Source organism: Oenanthe melanoleuca, chromosome Z (assembly GCF_029582105.1).
Source record: "Oenanthe melanoleuca isolate GR-GAL-2019-014 chromosome Z, OMel1.0, whole genome shotgun sequence".
NCBI classification, from domain to species: domain Eukaryota; kingdom Metazoa; phylum Chordata; class Aves; order Passeriformes; family Muscicapidae; genus Oenanthe; species Oenanthe melanoleuca.
Window position 1 is genome coordinate 12,905,691 of NC_079362.1, and position 17,281 is coordinate 12,922,971.

The 17,281-nt window shown below is 38.8% G+C and overlaps 1 protein-coding gene across 30 annotated transcripts in view; it reads left to right on the forward strand.

Annotated features, from left to right (window-relative positions):
• Positions 1-17,281, forward strand: part of PAM (peptidylglycine alpha-amidating monooxygenase) — a 144,292-nt gene that overhangs the window by 86,965 nt on the left and 40,046 nt on the right. For all 30 annotated transcript variants that reach the window (XM_056513558.1, XM_056513555.1, XM_056513557.1 and 27 more), the window contains 6 exons: positions 4-87; positions 9,867-9,915; positions 10,391-10,458; positions 12,835-12,915; positions 13,019-13,095; positions 13,370-13,473. In XM_056513558.1, coding sequence (XP_056369533.1) covers positions 4-87; positions 9,867-9,915; positions 10,391-10,458; positions 12,835-12,915; positions 13,019-13,095; positions 13,370-13,473 — 463 coding nt within the window. The remainder of the gene's footprint in view (positions 1-3; positions 88-9,866; positions 9,916-10,390; positions 10,459-12,834; positions 12,916-13,018; positions 13,096-13,369; positions 13,474-17,281) is intronic.

The window sequence follows — 17,281 nt, forward strand, 5'->3', positions numbered from 1 at the left end:
TAGGTGTTGGATTCAGAGTTGGAGGAGAAACGGGTAGCAGATACTTTGTTCTTCAGGTACACTATGGAGATGTTAGTGCATTTAGAGGTATGCATTTTTGAAATTTGCTCTGTAAAATTGCTCTGTAAAATGTCTTATTTGCATTAGCTACAGCATCAAAATATTTACCTGTAGAAAATACTTTTTCTGTTAGTGCCGTTTGCAAAGATCAGTGGGCATATTTGTAATTTAGTTTGTGCATTAACTTGACATCATAAACTTGATTTACCTCTATAAATATTTGAAAGGTGAACACCTTTTTTTTCTTCAAAAACTGTGGAGAAAATGACTTAAATTAATTACAAAGCAAATTAATAATTTTACATTTCAGGAGAAACTTGGGGTTTCCATGTATAATTCAGTCTTTTGTTTAATGAAGTTGAAACAAATAGGTGTGAACACACTTAAACTGTCGTCTTACTTGAGTAGATTGTGAGCAGATTATATTCACTGGCTGATCAGTCAAAGTATTTGTGTTTGGAAAAAATGTGACTCATGGAGACAATGTCTTTTGTGTCTCTGTGTCTTTGGCTTGGTTTTTTGTTTGGTTTCTTTTTGTTGTTTTTTTTTTTTTTTTGCTAAGATTAAACACTTATTTCAAGCATAGCAATATGCTTATTCTTGTCATCCAGTGTTTCACAGAATCACATAATGGTTGAAAGTTGAAACAAACCTCTAGAAGTCATCTGTCCCATGTCCTCCCTGCTCAAGGAAGGCCACCTACAGCCTGTTTCCTGGTCCACCTTCAGATGTAACTTGGAGTAGAAATACCCCAGGGCAACCTCTGCCAGTGCTTAGTCATCCACACAGGGAAAAAGTTTCCTGATGTTCAGTGGAAGCTTCCTGTGTTTCAGTGTCTGCCCATCACCTCTGGTCCTGTCACTGAGCACTGAGGAGAGACTGGGTCCCTCTTCTTTGCACCCTCCCTACAGATCCATCTTTTCTTCAGGCTGAACAGTGCCAGCTCTCTCAGTCTTTCCTCACAGGAGAGATGCTCCAGTCCCTTCATAATCTTCGTGGCCCTTTGCTAGACATGCTCCATGTCTTTCTCACACTGGGGAGCCCAGCACTGGGTACACAACTCCAGCTGTGGCCTCACCAGTGCTGTGCAAAAGGAAAGGATGCCCTGTACTGACCTGCTGGCCCTGCTTTGGCTGATGCAGCACAGAGCACCATCTGCCTTCTTTGCAGCAAGGACACGTGGCTCAGCCTGAGTAGCCCCAGGTCCTTTGCTGACAAGCTGCTTCCCAACCTGTTGGTACCTGGGGTTGTACCTCCCTGCATGCAGGACTTGGCACTTCCCTTTATTCTTCGTAATGTTTCTGCCAGCACCTCTCTCCAGGTCCCTCTGGATGGCAGCACATGATGCATCTCTCCCTTCTCCCAGTTTGGTATGATCTGCAGTTGCTGAGGGTACACCTGCCCCATCATCCAGATCTTTAATGAAGATATTGAGCAGGTCTGGATTTTACCTGGGCTATCTCAATAGTTGTCATCCTCCAACTAGACATTCAGCCAGTGTTAAGTCCACCTCACTGCTCATCACCGTATGTTATGAGCTGGGATTTGGGAAATTTGAATGTTATTAATGTACATTGGCGTATTGATGATCAGTGATTTTTGGAGATTATTTTATTTATGTTTATATTTCACTTTATATTGCACTTTGTTCTTTAAACCTGAAATCCCTATATTCTTGCTTTTACTTTGTAAATCACATCCAGTGTAGAGTTTTTGGGTTACAGCCTCTGAGGTCATCAAGAGCAAAAAACCTGTGGGTTGTCATTCCCATGGAATTCATCCGTGATACATGCGGCAGGATTGTCCTGGTTTGAAAGAGATATTTCCTAAGAAAGGCAAGAGCCTCTCTTTGGAATGGAGAGTGTAAACCCCTCTCCCTCCAAATTACTATCATTTTTGAATTAAGGGGCTCTTAGGCAAAGATATGGGGATAGGAATAACAGTTCTTTACTCATATATCTAACAAGACAAACAAAAACAGTAACAGCTATGAAATTAACAACAAACAGAACAGTAACTCAGTTCCAGTCCTTTTCGGCCGCAGTCACCCTTCCCTGCTCTGCAGTTGCCGGTGGTGGGGGCAGGGCAGATCCCGCATAGCTGCAGAGGGCTGGGACGATGGTGGCGGTGGCCCAGGTGGATGAAGGGATAGAAGAGAGACCTCTCTGCTCACCGTGTCAGTCGTGGTGCTCAGCAGGGTGCCCGGAGGCAGCAGGCTGAAGCAGGAAGGCAGCAGTGAGGTTGGAGTTGGGCAAGAGCTGCTGTGCCGGTGCTGGGATGGCAGTGGCGGAGGTTCTCCTCCTCCGACTTCATGGGCAAAAATGGGGCGAGCTAGTGCCTCTCCTCTTCTGGCGTTTTTTTTGGATCTCGTGGTTTTTCCCCCTTCTGCTAGCCTTGTCACTAGCCATCCCTGCTAAGGTCTAGTCAACAGGTTTCTTAACATGACAGTGGGGAAAATTGCACAGAGAGAAAAGGGAAAAAACCAACTCCCAACAAGGATTTAAACAAGAATGTGAAGTACCACATGGGCTAAGTGGTAATGAAAATGTTGGAGTGGAAGAGAAAGAATAAGAACAAAAAATTAAGGGAGGAATATGCATTACAACAGTAGTGCAAGCTCTGCCTGTGGCCTCTATATCCTTCTGTGATGTCATGGTAGATGATCCACAGACTGTTCTTGGTTTTGAACAGAGAAATTACCAGGTAGGTGCAGCTTCCCAGTGCCATGTAGCCTCTCTTCTGTGCATCTCTGACAAGGTTTGCGAAATACTTAGCAAAAATTTTAATCAGTACTGTCTGAAGCAGGAGGTATGGTTTCTGCCATGACATGAAGATACAATGTGGCTTAACACAATATTGGTAGAGGAGAAGGAATTCCGTGTTTGAATGGAGCATATATGCAAATGTGAACAGCTGAAGTTGACAGAATTGATTTTCATGAGAGTTCAGATGGACCCTTAAAACCCATATGAATCTTTGCCTGCTAAAATCCTGAAGAATTAAAGTTGCATACCTCTAAAGAGAGCACATTCATTGACAGCATACTCTTCATTATTGCTTGGAGATATTGCAAGTTGCTGCTGTTCATTTTCACTCTTAAGTGTAATATATGAGTATGTAGTTACTAAAAAAAATAGATTAGTAACCTTCACTGAATGTTAGTTGAGAATGTCTTTGGAAATTTTTATTAATGACTTGTTAGTCAAACCTTCTACTCAAAAAACCCACTTGCGCACTTAGAGAAACTGCAGTGAGAGAAGTCATCACCTGAAATTAAAACATCATTTTATACTCCCAAAGACCCTTTGCAGTAGACCTCCTTTTTTTTTTTTGCCTAGAATATATATGCAGGACTTAGAAATGCCATTGATGTAAGCCCACAAAATTATGAAAGTTTAAGAAGTGTTGTTGACTTATAGGATTATGATGTGGGAGATGACACCAGTGTCATGTACATTTTCAAATGATACGTAATATGACAGTATGCCTTCCATTTTTCAGTGCTTTTTGCTTGGTAGTCTGTGATCTTGTTTGTAAAGTAAAAAATAATCTACCTTTTCTGCCATTTGTGAGAAGAAATGCTTTTAATGTTGCCTATCTGTGAAAATTCCAGTAGAGAAAAATATAATTTTAATCTAATAAAATATCCTAAACTTTCATAGTGTTCAAAGATATTAAATGCAATATTTTCAGCTAGTTTCACTAGTATTTTTAAATTTCATGAATAACCTAAGGGGATTTTTCTTGTAATGAGATGTCTGTTGATAGCCACACACATAAGAAAAAGAATAAGAAGAGTCAAAGCATAAGAAGTCACCGAAGTTTGTATCTAGGCACATGCAGTTGTTGCAATTTAGAACAGAGGATGAATGGTGATATGTACTCAATTAACTCGTTATACTTTCAGTTGTACATCAAAGATTCCGAAGCATTGTTCAGAGTTTACTGTTGTGACTTACAAGTAATTACAAAATATTTGACTTGATATAGTAGTTATTTATGTATTAGCACCCAATTTTATCTCCTATCAGTTTTGTAGGGGAAAAATGCAGTAGTTAAAATCATCAACTCTCATGTTCAACTCTTTTAAAAAGAGTTTTTTCAATTCATTAAACATGTAGTAAATTAATTCTGCTTTCCATCCCTTCTTCCCTATAATCCTGAGCTAAGAGCTCATGTTTAGATATGCACTTTACTCTCAGATAACAAAACTTATGTAGCTTGTCTAAACTAAACAGATTAGGCTGGAGAACTAAAAATACATTCTACAAAAAATGTGTTTTATAGCAATATTTTAGAAAAATATTGATTTATCTATTTCATTTTCTTTATTTTTTTACGTTGTAAAAGCAAAAGTAATTTTGGAGTTATGCCTGATACAAGTAAACAAGTAAAAAATAGTCAGAAATTTTTCTGACTTTTTATATAATCCCAAGTGTTTTGAGTTCAGGTTCAAATTAAAGTAAATCTAGCCATCTTTAGGTTTGTGAAGGGACCCAGTTAACTTTGAACTTGGGCTGTAGAGATATGCAGTGCATTTTTCATCCTAGTCTTGTTTGATTCTTCTATGTAAGCACCTTTGAATCTAAATTTTAAAAAAATGTGCTATTTTTCTAATGCCTAGAATGTTGTTTTTACTTCCATTTGTCTCACAAAGACTAATGTTTTTTCTAATCTGCCATATTATTATCTTAGTCCTTTCCAGCACATGTAAGATTATAGTTGTTATCCCCAAGAATCAAAAGTGTTTAAAAGTTATCAATGATAAGATATTTTAGCTTTTCTGTAGTGGAAGGTTTTCGCATGCTGTCATTTGTATGTATGCAACCGTTGCATTGTTTGAAGCAATTTATAATATTTTGTTAATGTTTGGAGCAAATTTATGGGGAAATCTTTCATCTTTGTTCAGCTTTGGCTTTTTTTTTTCCATTCCGTTTCTTGTTCTCTCTCTTTTCTTGCACAATGAGCAATATTGCATTCTCAGCTTCTTTTAACCCCCACCTTTTCACTGAGAGTAGATTTATTTCTCCTTGCTAGATTCATCACTCCCTGAAGAATTATATTACCCACACTGCATATAATAACATAGATGACCTGCTTTTCTTAGTGAGGTGTAGGGTTCTTAGTGTTGTCTTAGGGTTGGTTTTTTGGTTGGGGAGAATAATTAGTTTTGGCCACGAAGGTAATAGATGTCTTTAAAAGACTTGTTTCCTCATAAGAATGTGACTTGTATGTTGTCATTTAAACATTACTCTGAACATTATTCTGATCATTAGATTCGGTGTGCTTCTCTTTGACATTCTCCTGAATATGCTAGTGTCTTGGATAAAGTTAGCTTTGTATTTTCACAGAGATTCATAGCTATGATGTTTTTTTATATCTTTTTAGCAAATCAGTCATCTGTGACCTTTATGAGGTCCTCATCTGTTAAAAAATGTATATTGAACCAGGATCAACAATTGTGTCCTTTCTGTTTGCAAAGTAAGTTGTGAAAATGTCACTAGGAGTCTGTGTTTGCATTTTGTTTTTCACAAATCAAATAAAGGTAAAGTTTCATTCCAGATTTCATGCTAGACTTTAAAAAATAATTTTACTGTATTGCTACTGGATGAGTAAACAGATCAGCCAGTGTAAGCACCTTGACTTACATGAAAAAAGCAAATTAAGGTAGTTTTATGTATCAAATATTAGAGACCAATATTTACTACATTATTATTTACTAGGACCTAAAGTTCATTTCTTGTGCTGCATGTCTTTGATTTTTAAATATAACTTAAATAAAACTTAGTACAAAGTTACTTTCGCATGGGCATTAGTGTTGGAATTGCCTTGCTTAGAGTTTGTGCTCACCTTTGAGGCTGCTTTTTACCTTTAATGAAACAAAGCCAATCCTGAGACTGTAGGTGGAGATTCTGGTAGAAATCAAGGGCTGACTGAAATAACAGGGGGTTGGAGCTTCATAAAAAGTGCCACGCTGTTGCATTGGAATCTTACAAGTATTCTGGTCACCATGAATGAGTGCTGTACTGTTCCTATGAAATACTAGAAACGGAGGAGAATAGAAGCTGAATAAATAGATCTAGCAGAGTGCTCAGTAATTTATAATCCACATACTCAGAATGCAAAGCAAGTAGATTTGGAAGAGTGTTTAATATTATGAGTAAAAATCCCATGCAATATTAAGCATCTAGGAAGTCCTAGAAATCTCAATGTCTGTGGCAGCTTATCATGCATGTAATTGAAGAGTTCAGAACTGTAGATATGGATAGACAGATTAGCAGAAAGCCTGTCAGCCTTGCTTCAGAAGTCTTGGCAAAATCAGCTTATAGAAAGGAGAATGTTTCTCTTTAGGATAATTTGCCTTCACATGAGAAATTTAAAAAAACTGTCGAGTATTTATAGTTTTTCATATATTTCTCCTAGAAAACATTTTAAACAGGAGTAGCATTGATGATTGTTTTTAACTAATTTAAACAGTTATTGGCAGTTAAACTTGGAGTGATCGTTCAGTGTTGTCATGCACAATTTTTAAAAATTATGTCCTTAAAATCTGAGGCCAGTTTAACATGCACCATTGGCTTTGTTTGATATGGGTAAATAAAAGCAGGGAGTATTTAATATTATTGTGTTATATTTGCACTGAACACAAAAGGCAGAGCACAGTGCTCTTTGGTGAAGTGTTCAGAGATCTGAGTGTTTCAAGGAGGTGAACTGAAGGAAGGAGAAGCAGGGAAACAGCAACTCTGGTACCCCTCTGTAGCTATTAGAAAAACTTTTACTTCAGTTATGGCTAAATAAAACTATAAACAGAATTACAAAGCACTGTAGGAATTCCTGAAAGGTTTAGGCTAATCTATCCATCCGTTATTTTACTCTTAACACAGCACTGCAGATCAGGTATTTATGCTAGAAGTTCATTTGTGCTTCTCCTGATACTGATTTTTTGATGATTGCCTAATATAGTAGCAATTGTAATAATTAGTAGCAATTTTCCAACTATCTTCAGTTCCTTTCAAAATTGCTCTCTTCTCCTAGTTTGAAGGACAGATGTCTGCCAATAAAGGCAGAAGTTTTCCTTTAAAAAAGAGACCTTAATTCCACTCCCCCCAAGTATTATAAATGCTTGAATCAAAGACTCTAAGGCAGAGATAAGGGGGTAAGAATAACAGCTCTTTTACTAATATATCTAACCGTACAAGCAGAAACAACAGCAGTTGTTAAAATTACCAACAAAACAGAACAGATAATTCGGTTCCTGTCCTTTCTTTAGCTGCAGGCACACTTTCTCTGCACTTGGTCCCGGTGCTCCAGACGGAACAAAGCCCGGCAGCTGCAGAGGGCAGGAGGGAGCGGAGGAGGGAGGGGACGGCAGCGGCCGCGCCGGTCTCAGGGGGAGAGGAGGCTGCAGCGGGCAGCTCCTCGCTCACCGTTTGTGTTCAGGTGCTCAGCTGTGCCCTCAGAGGCAGGAGGCTGCAGCGGGGCAGATGCAGGGCAGGTGATGGCAGAGGGTCTGGCTCTCCTGCATTCAGCCACGTGACTGCAGACAGGGGGAGTCCTCCTCTGAGCTCCCCAGAAACACGAGTCCCCCCGGAAGCACGAGTGCCCCTCCTGAAGCCCAGCTCCCACCTACCTCTTTTGTCTAGAGTCGTCAAAGGTCCTGTGTGTAACCTGGCCAGCTCCATTGGCATGATAATGGGAAAAATTCTTTAAATTGACACAGTAATAGAAAAACACTCAACCCCCAACATCTATTTAGGTGAAAATGCTGATAAAAAATTTTTCCATGCTCTGAAAATTTAAATTGGGTCAAAATATTTTAATATTGCCAAACTGAAATATATGCAAGGGAGTTTTTTCCCTCTTCCTATGATGGTACTTTTAAGAGACACTATGACATAGTAAGAGCTAAATTTTTCAAATATTAAATTAGTTCAATGGTTTGGGAATAATTTTGGAGCAGATTTCAAAAGATAGAATGGTGATGTTCTCAATTAAAATTCCAAAACTGAGAGGCATAAAATGAGTGTTTGCATTTTAACGTTTTAAATTGTATTACTTTAAGTAGTAATGTTCTGAGATGAAGCAAGCTTTTCCAATTTCCATTGAAATTCATGTAGTGCAGAGTTCTAACAATATTGAACTTGAAAACACTGAGTTCTGGAGCATCACCTGTGTTATATAAATAAGAAAAACTTTGTTTGAAATGAAGAGAGTGGGGCAGAAGAGACGTTACACAGACCTTTGTTGCAAACACTGAGCTATTCAGATTGTAAGTGAAGATTCCTGCAGGGAAGAGGATGAACAGTATATATATATCTTCAACTTTTTCTAAAACCATTGAAAAGGAGTGTAGTTTCTCTGTCTCTTTAATGTTTTCTTACCATTTGCCTTCTTTTGCCCATTAATAGCTTAGTATTTTTGGCACTTTTGTATTCTTGATTTGGTAGTCTTGATTATTGTAGATAGTCTTGATGAAAGAGCTACTGTTCTTATTTTTCTTTTCTGTGTACAATGAAGACTTTGCTTTTTTGTTGATATTTGTAAAGGTGCAACTGTGGTATAGTGATCCAGATTTTTAAATCCAAAAGTGTTTATTGGGATGGACAGAGCTGGAGTAACTAAGAATTTTTAGATGCCATAATGATGAACATTATGAGAATCCAGTGAAATTGTGTTAGCAGCTATTTCACTTGAATAACACATACATTAATTTACAAATGTTCTTTGTGAACACAGTGAAAAAAATTCTAGTAAATTCTACTATCAGTGATGGTAAAAAGCAAACTGATTATTATCCCTTAATAGTGACATATGGGGTGACTGAAATAGCTAATATGTGAAAAGATGGACTGATAGGTTTTAATCTGTCAAGTTTCCATGTGTTGTCCCACTTGGGCCATTATCCTTTCTTTCTGTTCAAATGCACTACTTTTTCGTTTTGGAATCTGACTATTTCTGGGAGGAAAAACTCTCAGAAGTTGCCACTTGTTACCATAGCTACTCTGATCTCTTTCTTACCTGAAACATATACTGTTGGACAATATTTTTTCAGAATGTTTTGTTTAATTACTTTGGAGTTAGATCCATCTTCTAAATATTCTTCTAGCTATTACTGTGTAAACATAAGAAAAAGAAACTTGCTTGAAAAGGAGTAAAGATTGAATTCCCAGATGGCCAACTATAATTGAGTAACTGTCAAGACAAATGGGTCTTGAAATTAAAATGTCAAACATATCAGCTAATGATGATACAGTACACTGACAAATGAATTAGCTATTTTTACACACATTCTCGAATATCCAATTTTTTTAGGCTGAATTGCTGTCTGTGTTGGTTGTATCAAGTTTACCTGCTGACTTTTATTACAAGGATTTCTGGCAGCTGTATTATTAATGGCTAAAATGATTGCTTTTCTCAAATCTTTCATTTTTCCAGCTTTGATGAAAATATATATTTGTATATTTATATGTAAAATATATTTATTACACTTTTTATGCTAGTATAAACATGATGCTGTTTCATTTCCCAGACGATAGTTCATAAAGATCTAGATTTTCTAGTACAGTAGTTTTCATCCACCAAAGTTTTTCTCTTAGGATTAGGATTTCTGCAAATGCAGTACTGAGATGATCAGGTTTGTGCAAATTTCAGTAGTACTTCCACAGTATAACAGTTTTACTGCACACATTGAGATTAAAACTTGTTTGTCTTCTGGTATGTTTTACATAGCAGAAGAGTCTTGTTAATGTGTCATAATTTGCAGGGGTTCAGTTGCTAATAATGAAACTGTTTCACAATTTATACAGATAAACACAGGGACTGCTCTGGTGTAACTTTACATCTGACACATCAAAAGTGAGTATCTAAAAAATGCTTGCGTATTTTTTATTGGAATGGAAATTGTAAATTCCTTTGAAAACATGTGAAATTAAAATAACATATACTTCACAACATTGAGAATTTTGAAGTTATGTCATCTGTTGGCAAAAAAATTCATTTCTGCTAAGAAACTTGACACAGCTGTGCTATGAACACGGAGTTAATCTGGTTTAAGAGCTTCATACTGATAAATCTAGGATGAGAACAGCAATTATGCAGATGATAGCTTTGTCCTATTTCACATACTTTACAGAAAATGCTATAGAAATGGTAGCAAAAAAGAGAGGGAGAGGGGAACTTCTGTGAAATATAGCTGCTTTTTCAGGAGACTTGTTTGAGATGTAATCCACTGTTTAGAAATTAGTGGTATGAAATGACATTGCATATTGGGTCACTTGCAGTTGGGTTTTACAGAGACCTTGTTTACTAGAGCTTGGATTTTCCATTGCAGGCAACCCTTGATTGCGGGAATGTATCTTATGATGTCTGTGAACACAGTCATACCACCAGGCAAGAAAGGTGAGACATCATTTTACAAAGTGATTATGTGATTTCAGCATCTGATCTATTTTTGTTGCTTAATCTGGAAGAAAATTTGGCAGAGGCTTGCTGATACGTAGATGAACAAATATATTATTAGATTGATTGAACAAATAAGGAAAAAAATAGTTTTGTTCAAGATTTTCTCCTATTTCCCTATGACTACATCAATAAAGGCAATCAGTGCTGTATAAATACAATATATACAATAATAATGAGAATTTCTTTAATTTATTTTCATCTAATACTTTACAAAAATTCCCTACCTTGTTTTAATTCCTCCTCTCCCACCTAAAAGCCATAAACTGTTTTAGGCTCTTCTTCATCTTCATTTGTCATTCATGATTCATGTCATTTGTGATTCTAATAAGACTTCAGATTAAAAAAGTTAATTCTACCAGTAAGTAGCCTCTATTTAATAATTTTATTTCTTTGTTCATAGTTGGTTAAAAGGTCAAAATGCTGGAAAAAAATAAAAAATCGTAATAGAAAGTTTCTGAACTGTTTCTATTCAGAATCCTGAATTTTATCTGAAACTCAGCTTGGACACTCCCAAAATCCCAAAGTCTTCAGCTAGCATGGCATGTTCTGTGTTAAGTCAGTTGGACAGTGTCCTGGTTTGAAGGACAGTTGTTCTGCCGATGAAGGCAAAAGTTTTCCTTTGAAATAGAGACTTTAATTCCACTCCCCCCAAGTATTATCATTGTTTGAATCAAGGACTCTGAGGCTGAGATAAGGGGGTAGGAATAACAGCTCTTTTACTAATATATCTAACTGTACAAGCAGAAACAACAGCAGTTATTAAAATTACCAACAAAACAGAACAGATAACTCGGTTCCAGTCCTTTCTTTAGCTGTGAGCACGCTTTCTCTGCCCTGTGTCCTGGTCCTGCAGACGGGCAAAGCCCGACAGCTGCAGAGAGCAGGAGGGAGCGGAGGTGGGAGCAAAGGCAGGAAGGGGACGGCAGCAGCCATGCCAGTCTCAGGTGGGAACAGGCTGGAGCGGGCAGCTCCTCGCTCACCGTTTGGGTTCTGGTGCTCAGCTGTTTCCGCAGAGGCAGGAGGCTGCAGCGGGGCAGATGCAGGGCAGGTGATGGCAGAGGGTCTGGCTCTCCTGCCTTCAGCCGCGTGGCTCCAGACGGACGATCCTCCTCAGAGCTTGCTGGAAACACGAGTCCCCTCCGGAAGCACAAGTGCCCCTCTCGAAGCCACTCCCACCTACCCCTTTTGTGTAGAGTCCTCAAAAGGTCCTGAGTGTAACCCGGCCAGCTCCATTGGCATGATAATGGGAAAAATTCTTTAAACTGACATAGTAATAGAAAAACACTCAACCTCCAACAGACAGTCAGTTGGACACTGACTGTAGTCTGCTATACCAAAATTTTTAAGGAGATAACCAAGAGCACCATTTGTGCCATTCACAGTTTGCTTCCTAAATACGATGAGGTGGTCAAATGCTCAGCTGACTCCAATTGTTTAGTGAACTCACCTCCTTGACATATTTTTAAATTTGAGTTGAAATTAAAAATATTTTGCTCTTCAATATGAAAATATATCAAATTAAACCCCCACTTACTTCAGTGTAAGAATTTAATTTTTCAGCTGGAAGAGGGGAGGGAAAAGGGCAAAAAAACAGTTCTGTAATTGCTGATAACTTCCTTCTCATGTCAAATTTACAGCTGTTAATGAGGCATGAAATTTCTTAAAACAGGAAATGTGGCAATGTTTCTCAGAAAGGCATCAGGCATCAGAATTTTTCTCTAGGCTATTTATTAGGTATCTTCCTTAGGTACTGTTATTGCACCTAACACAGGTACTGCCTTGTAAACATTTTACAGCACTTCTCTGACAAAATCTCTTGTCTAACCATAAATTAGGTCTGGGCCTTTGTAATCAAGACTTCATTGTAAATTGTATCAGTTTAGAATTATATCACTATATTTTAATTTTTCCCTAGTAGATAATTTACCATTGCTATGTTTTTTTAAGATACCCTCAACATAGTCTGTAAGTAAATGTATTACTTTATTTTGTTAAATAACAGTAGTGTACACCAAAAGAAGTTCTGGCTTTTAGCTAGAAAGATTTTATATGTCTGTCAGCAGATTAAGTAATTTTCAAGTAACCTGCACTGTATTTTGTTAAGTTTTTTTTGGAGATATCCTGAGACATCTCCACTGCAGAAATATATATACTGCAGAACTATAAGATATTATCAATTATCTTTTGAAACCATCTGTTGTTCAGTGTAGGTATGCTTTTTGTAAACCATGCAGAATGAAGTACAGTAATTCAACTTTCTGTCTTTGATAACTGATCTGTTTGTCACTGTTTATTGCTGTCATATTTTCACAGTGGTTGATGCAGACATTGCCTGCCATTACAAAAGGTCTCCAATGCACCTTTTTGCCTACAGAGTTCACACGCACAGACTAGGTAAGAGTAATATAGAAATATCAAATACTTAACAGAAAAATATTGTCTCTGCAACATTTTTCTTAAGTATATGTCACTTCTCATGTATATTGATATCTTGTAGGTAAAGTAGTGAGTGGATACAGAGTGAGAAATGGTCAATGGACATTGATTGGCAGACAGAGTCCACAACTACCCCAGGTTGGTTGGGTTCTTTTTAGTTCTGAATGTAAATTTTAATTGTTTTGTTTCAAACTGAGAAGCTGAACTGGAAATCATGTGTCGACAGATTTGCATCGTGGTGTTTCCATGTGCTGTTGTGCTCCTGGAAGAGAATGTTGTCAAGTATTATCATGATTAGACTATGATGCAAAAGTTGTTTCAGATATGTAGTGCTGTCCTTCTCATCAGTGTCTGTGGACACAGAGAATATGAAGCACTTTCACTGATTGTGGTGAATCATCCTCTCTTTCAGGCATTCTACCCAGTGAAATATCCGGTAGACATTAGCTATGATGATATCCTAGCAGCCAGATGTGTGTTCAGTGGGGAAGGCAGAACTACAGAGACACATATAGGGTAAATTTTATCTGTTTGCTCCATTTCAGAACTTTTTTTTTTCCAGGGTATTGGTTATATGTAGAAGTGTTTCTGTTTCATGTCTTTATCCAAGGTCATTCTAAGAAACAATTTCTGCGAGAATGTTTTGTCATGCTGTCTGGTCTACTTGAGATTTATCTCTACACAATGTTCATTAAAGTTACTTACATAAATATTCAAATTGCTGAAATGTTCAGAAAACTTCTGAAGTTAATCTAGGCTGCCAGACAACTTACTCAGATGTTGGGCTGATCCTGTTCTTGGAGAAGGATTCAGAATATCACAAACAGAAAATATATTTTTTAATCTGATGACATTATTAACTGTTTATAGTGAAATAACAAAACTTCACAATTCTCTACACTATTTCAGAAAGAAAATTTATAGAAGCTTATAAAATTCTGATATTTTGACCTATTACAAAATCCAGCCTTAAAAAATCTGGACTAATACTGCAGTTACCTTTTTTCAGTTAAAAATATACAGGCTTTTATGAAAAACAATTAAACCAGAAATTACTATTGATAAAAAATAGGAAAATCTCGACTGTGTTGGTCAATGATGCTACTCAGCTGCAGATTGACGGTGGACACACAGCTGATGCCGATGATGGTGGCAAGCATCAGCACTTTATTATTCCCCAGTACTTTTATACCTTTTCTCTCAAATACATAATGCCTGCATGCCCTTTTACTCTTTTGTGATCGGTCAATACACACCAGCAATCCAGGCTTCTTCTCTTTTGATGCTGTTCACCGGTCTTATACAGCTGCACCCCATTAAGGATGAGGCTCTGCTGCAGCCCCATTCTTATTGTCCCACAATCTATTCTTGCACAATTCCCCCTTTTTTCTTTTAAATTGCAAATGCTGTGTTTACCATTTTCTGCAGTGCCCTTTGCAGAATAGATAGCAAACATGGTACAAGCATCTCTTTTGTAATTGCCATTAACTCCAAAATGCATCTGTGAATTGACCCTGTTTCATTCCCCAATGGGATATTAACAAAAATTAATAGCTGAACGAATTTATAAAGTAAAATAAGCAAAAATAAGCTAGCAGCCATGCTTTCCCATCACCCAAATATTTTTGCTATTCTAGGGAGTCAGGTGAGCCACAGCCAGGTCCGTTGTTCCAAGGAGTGTTACCTAACATAGGTCGAATGCAACAAACAGGCACCCACTGAACTCCAGCATCTGTAGAGACACAGGCTTATCCACATCCCAGGTGACAAGATCCCATGGTCCCTCCCAGGCCTGTGTTTGCAGATCTCAAACCTCGGCTTGAGCAGGGCCACGGGTCCTGTTGCCTGGTGTCTGTAATGACAAAAAAATGTGTTAAAGTAACAGGTATTGTACAGGAGGGAAGAATAGTAAGATGGTTCTGTGTAAACACAGCTTTCCAAACTCTTGCCTGAGGGGTGTCACCTTGCATTCCCCCTTTTTGTTTTTGAAGGAAGGCTTTAAGTGTAGAATGAAAATGCTCTATGATGTCTTGACCAGGTGGAGAATGTGAAATTCTAGTGACATGGTGAACATCCCAAAGTTGCAAAGTTGTTGGGTGCACTGAGCTATGTAACCAGTATCATAAATAGTTGTTATCAGTCTTTACTACACGTGGTATACCTAAGGCTGCAAAAGCACCACGCCACTGTGAAATTACATCCTTTGCCTTTTCCCCTGCATGTACAGAAGCCCAACAGGCTTTAGAGTAAATGTCCACAGAGGTACATATTTAAGGCAGCCAAATCCTGAAACATGAGTAGCGTCACGTTGCCATTGCTGCTGTAGCCCCCTGGGGTTTGTTCCGTCCTGAGTCATGGTGACATGTTGCTGACAATCAGAGCATGGGGCAATGATATCATGTGCTGCTGCAGAAGTAAGATTGAATTGAAGTTGTAGGGCATGAGCCCCTTGGTAGAAAAATTTATGTGACTGAATTGCCTGTTTCAATCTATCTGGTGCCGGGGCAGCCCACACCTGGTCTGTGAGCTTATCCACACGGGCATTTCCTTCTACAATGAATCCAGGCAAGTTAGTATGACTATGAACATAAAGAATGTAAAACAGTGGAGTTCACTGGTATAAAGTATACCATAATGTTTTCAGCAAGTAAAACAATTCCTTGCTATTTACCTCTTTCAAAACAGTATGATCTGATTGACAAACCCTATTGCATACATAATGACAATCAGATACAACATTTAAATTCTCATAAGGCCAGGCTTCGAGAGCCATTGTAACACTCACAATTCTGCTAACTTAGGAGATCCATCTTGGTGGCCTATAAGGTCATGCCACTGATCTCCCTCCTTTCAGAGGGCAACTACCTTTCCTGTTTGCCCTGATCCTCTGCAAAAACCTTGCTCCCTTGTAAGGAGGTTGACAACTGTAGTGATGATTCCACAATTTGCAATTCTAGGTGCAGCTCTAAAAATTTATGTGCAGGGTGGTAGAATAATATTTTTCCTGGAAGCTCTACCGTGGCAATTTGTAGAACAAAGCTACTGCTGTACACCAGTCCCAATAAGGGATGTCACAGAATAAGGCTGTCATAATGGCTGGCTCTTGCCCTGATCATTGGACACATCATTGTGTGGCTTTACAAAGTACATGAGCAATCAGCTCTTGCCAGTTGCAAAAGCAAAGTTTCTCAGGCTGCTACATTGCCAATTTGTTTCTCAATTGCCTTCCTAAGATGATCTATAAATGTTATATACTGCTCACTGGGTTTCTGCTTAGCTGTTGTCCACAACTGATGAGGAGCTCCTAAATCTGGTATACACTGCATCATGAGAAATGCGAGCTCCTTTCCCACTGTAACACTAAGGAATATAGTTGGGCTTGTGGTTGCGGGGTGTGAATTGGAGGGTCCCCCATGAGCCGAGCCAGACTTGCTCCAAAACGAGGGTTGTCCTGGGAACATTCTAAATTTCCCATGGCAACCTCATTCACTAGCCATATCCACTGTGACTCAAAATTCATCATCTTAGTTGGGGAGAAGCAAATCTGTGCTATCTTGTGGCACCAAAAGGATGTTAACTCATTAGTAGAGATACCTTGCAGCATAGACTGAGCAAAATAAGAAGCAAGCCCCTGCTGCATCATCATGTTTCTTAAGTCTTTGGCGCTCATCAGGGCTGTCACCATTATTTCGGATCACAGGACATTCTAGAATCTGATTCGCCAAACCTGACTCCCCTGCCTCCCCAACTTATTCATACAATTGTACCCAAAATATTTTTGTGTCTTCTCCCCTCACTGAGATGGCCACTGGTTCTAATGTTAGTATATCTTGCAGTGGAGGGGCAGTTTGCTGATGGCCTGCTCATTTTGACTCTGCCAGCCCTGGTAAATTGATCAAAACTGACTCAGGCTGTGGACAAGATCTGCCAGCAGCTTCTGAGTATGGGGAACCCGCTCATCCATCAGCAACTTCCACACAGCCTTTGTCACTGCACCCTGCTGGCTGCAGGGCACAGCCAGGAGCCACCTGATGACGCTGGCACAGCCCCGCCAGCTATCCCGAGGGCCCAGCAGCCCTAGCTCCATCTGCAACAGCAGCGCTTGGAAACGGCTTTTGGTCAGCTCTGCGCTGCCCATGTGGCAACAGAGGTGGCTGCCTGCCAAGGGAAGCTCCAGCAGGTGGCAGCCCTTCCTCAGTAAACCTGTGCAAAGCTCCCAGCTGCCACCCCAATCCTCTGCAGGCTGCCATGCTTGCATGGGTGATAGGGCCACAGTGGCTCTGCAATGGCCAGGGTGTATGTCCTGATTTGAAGGACAGGGGTC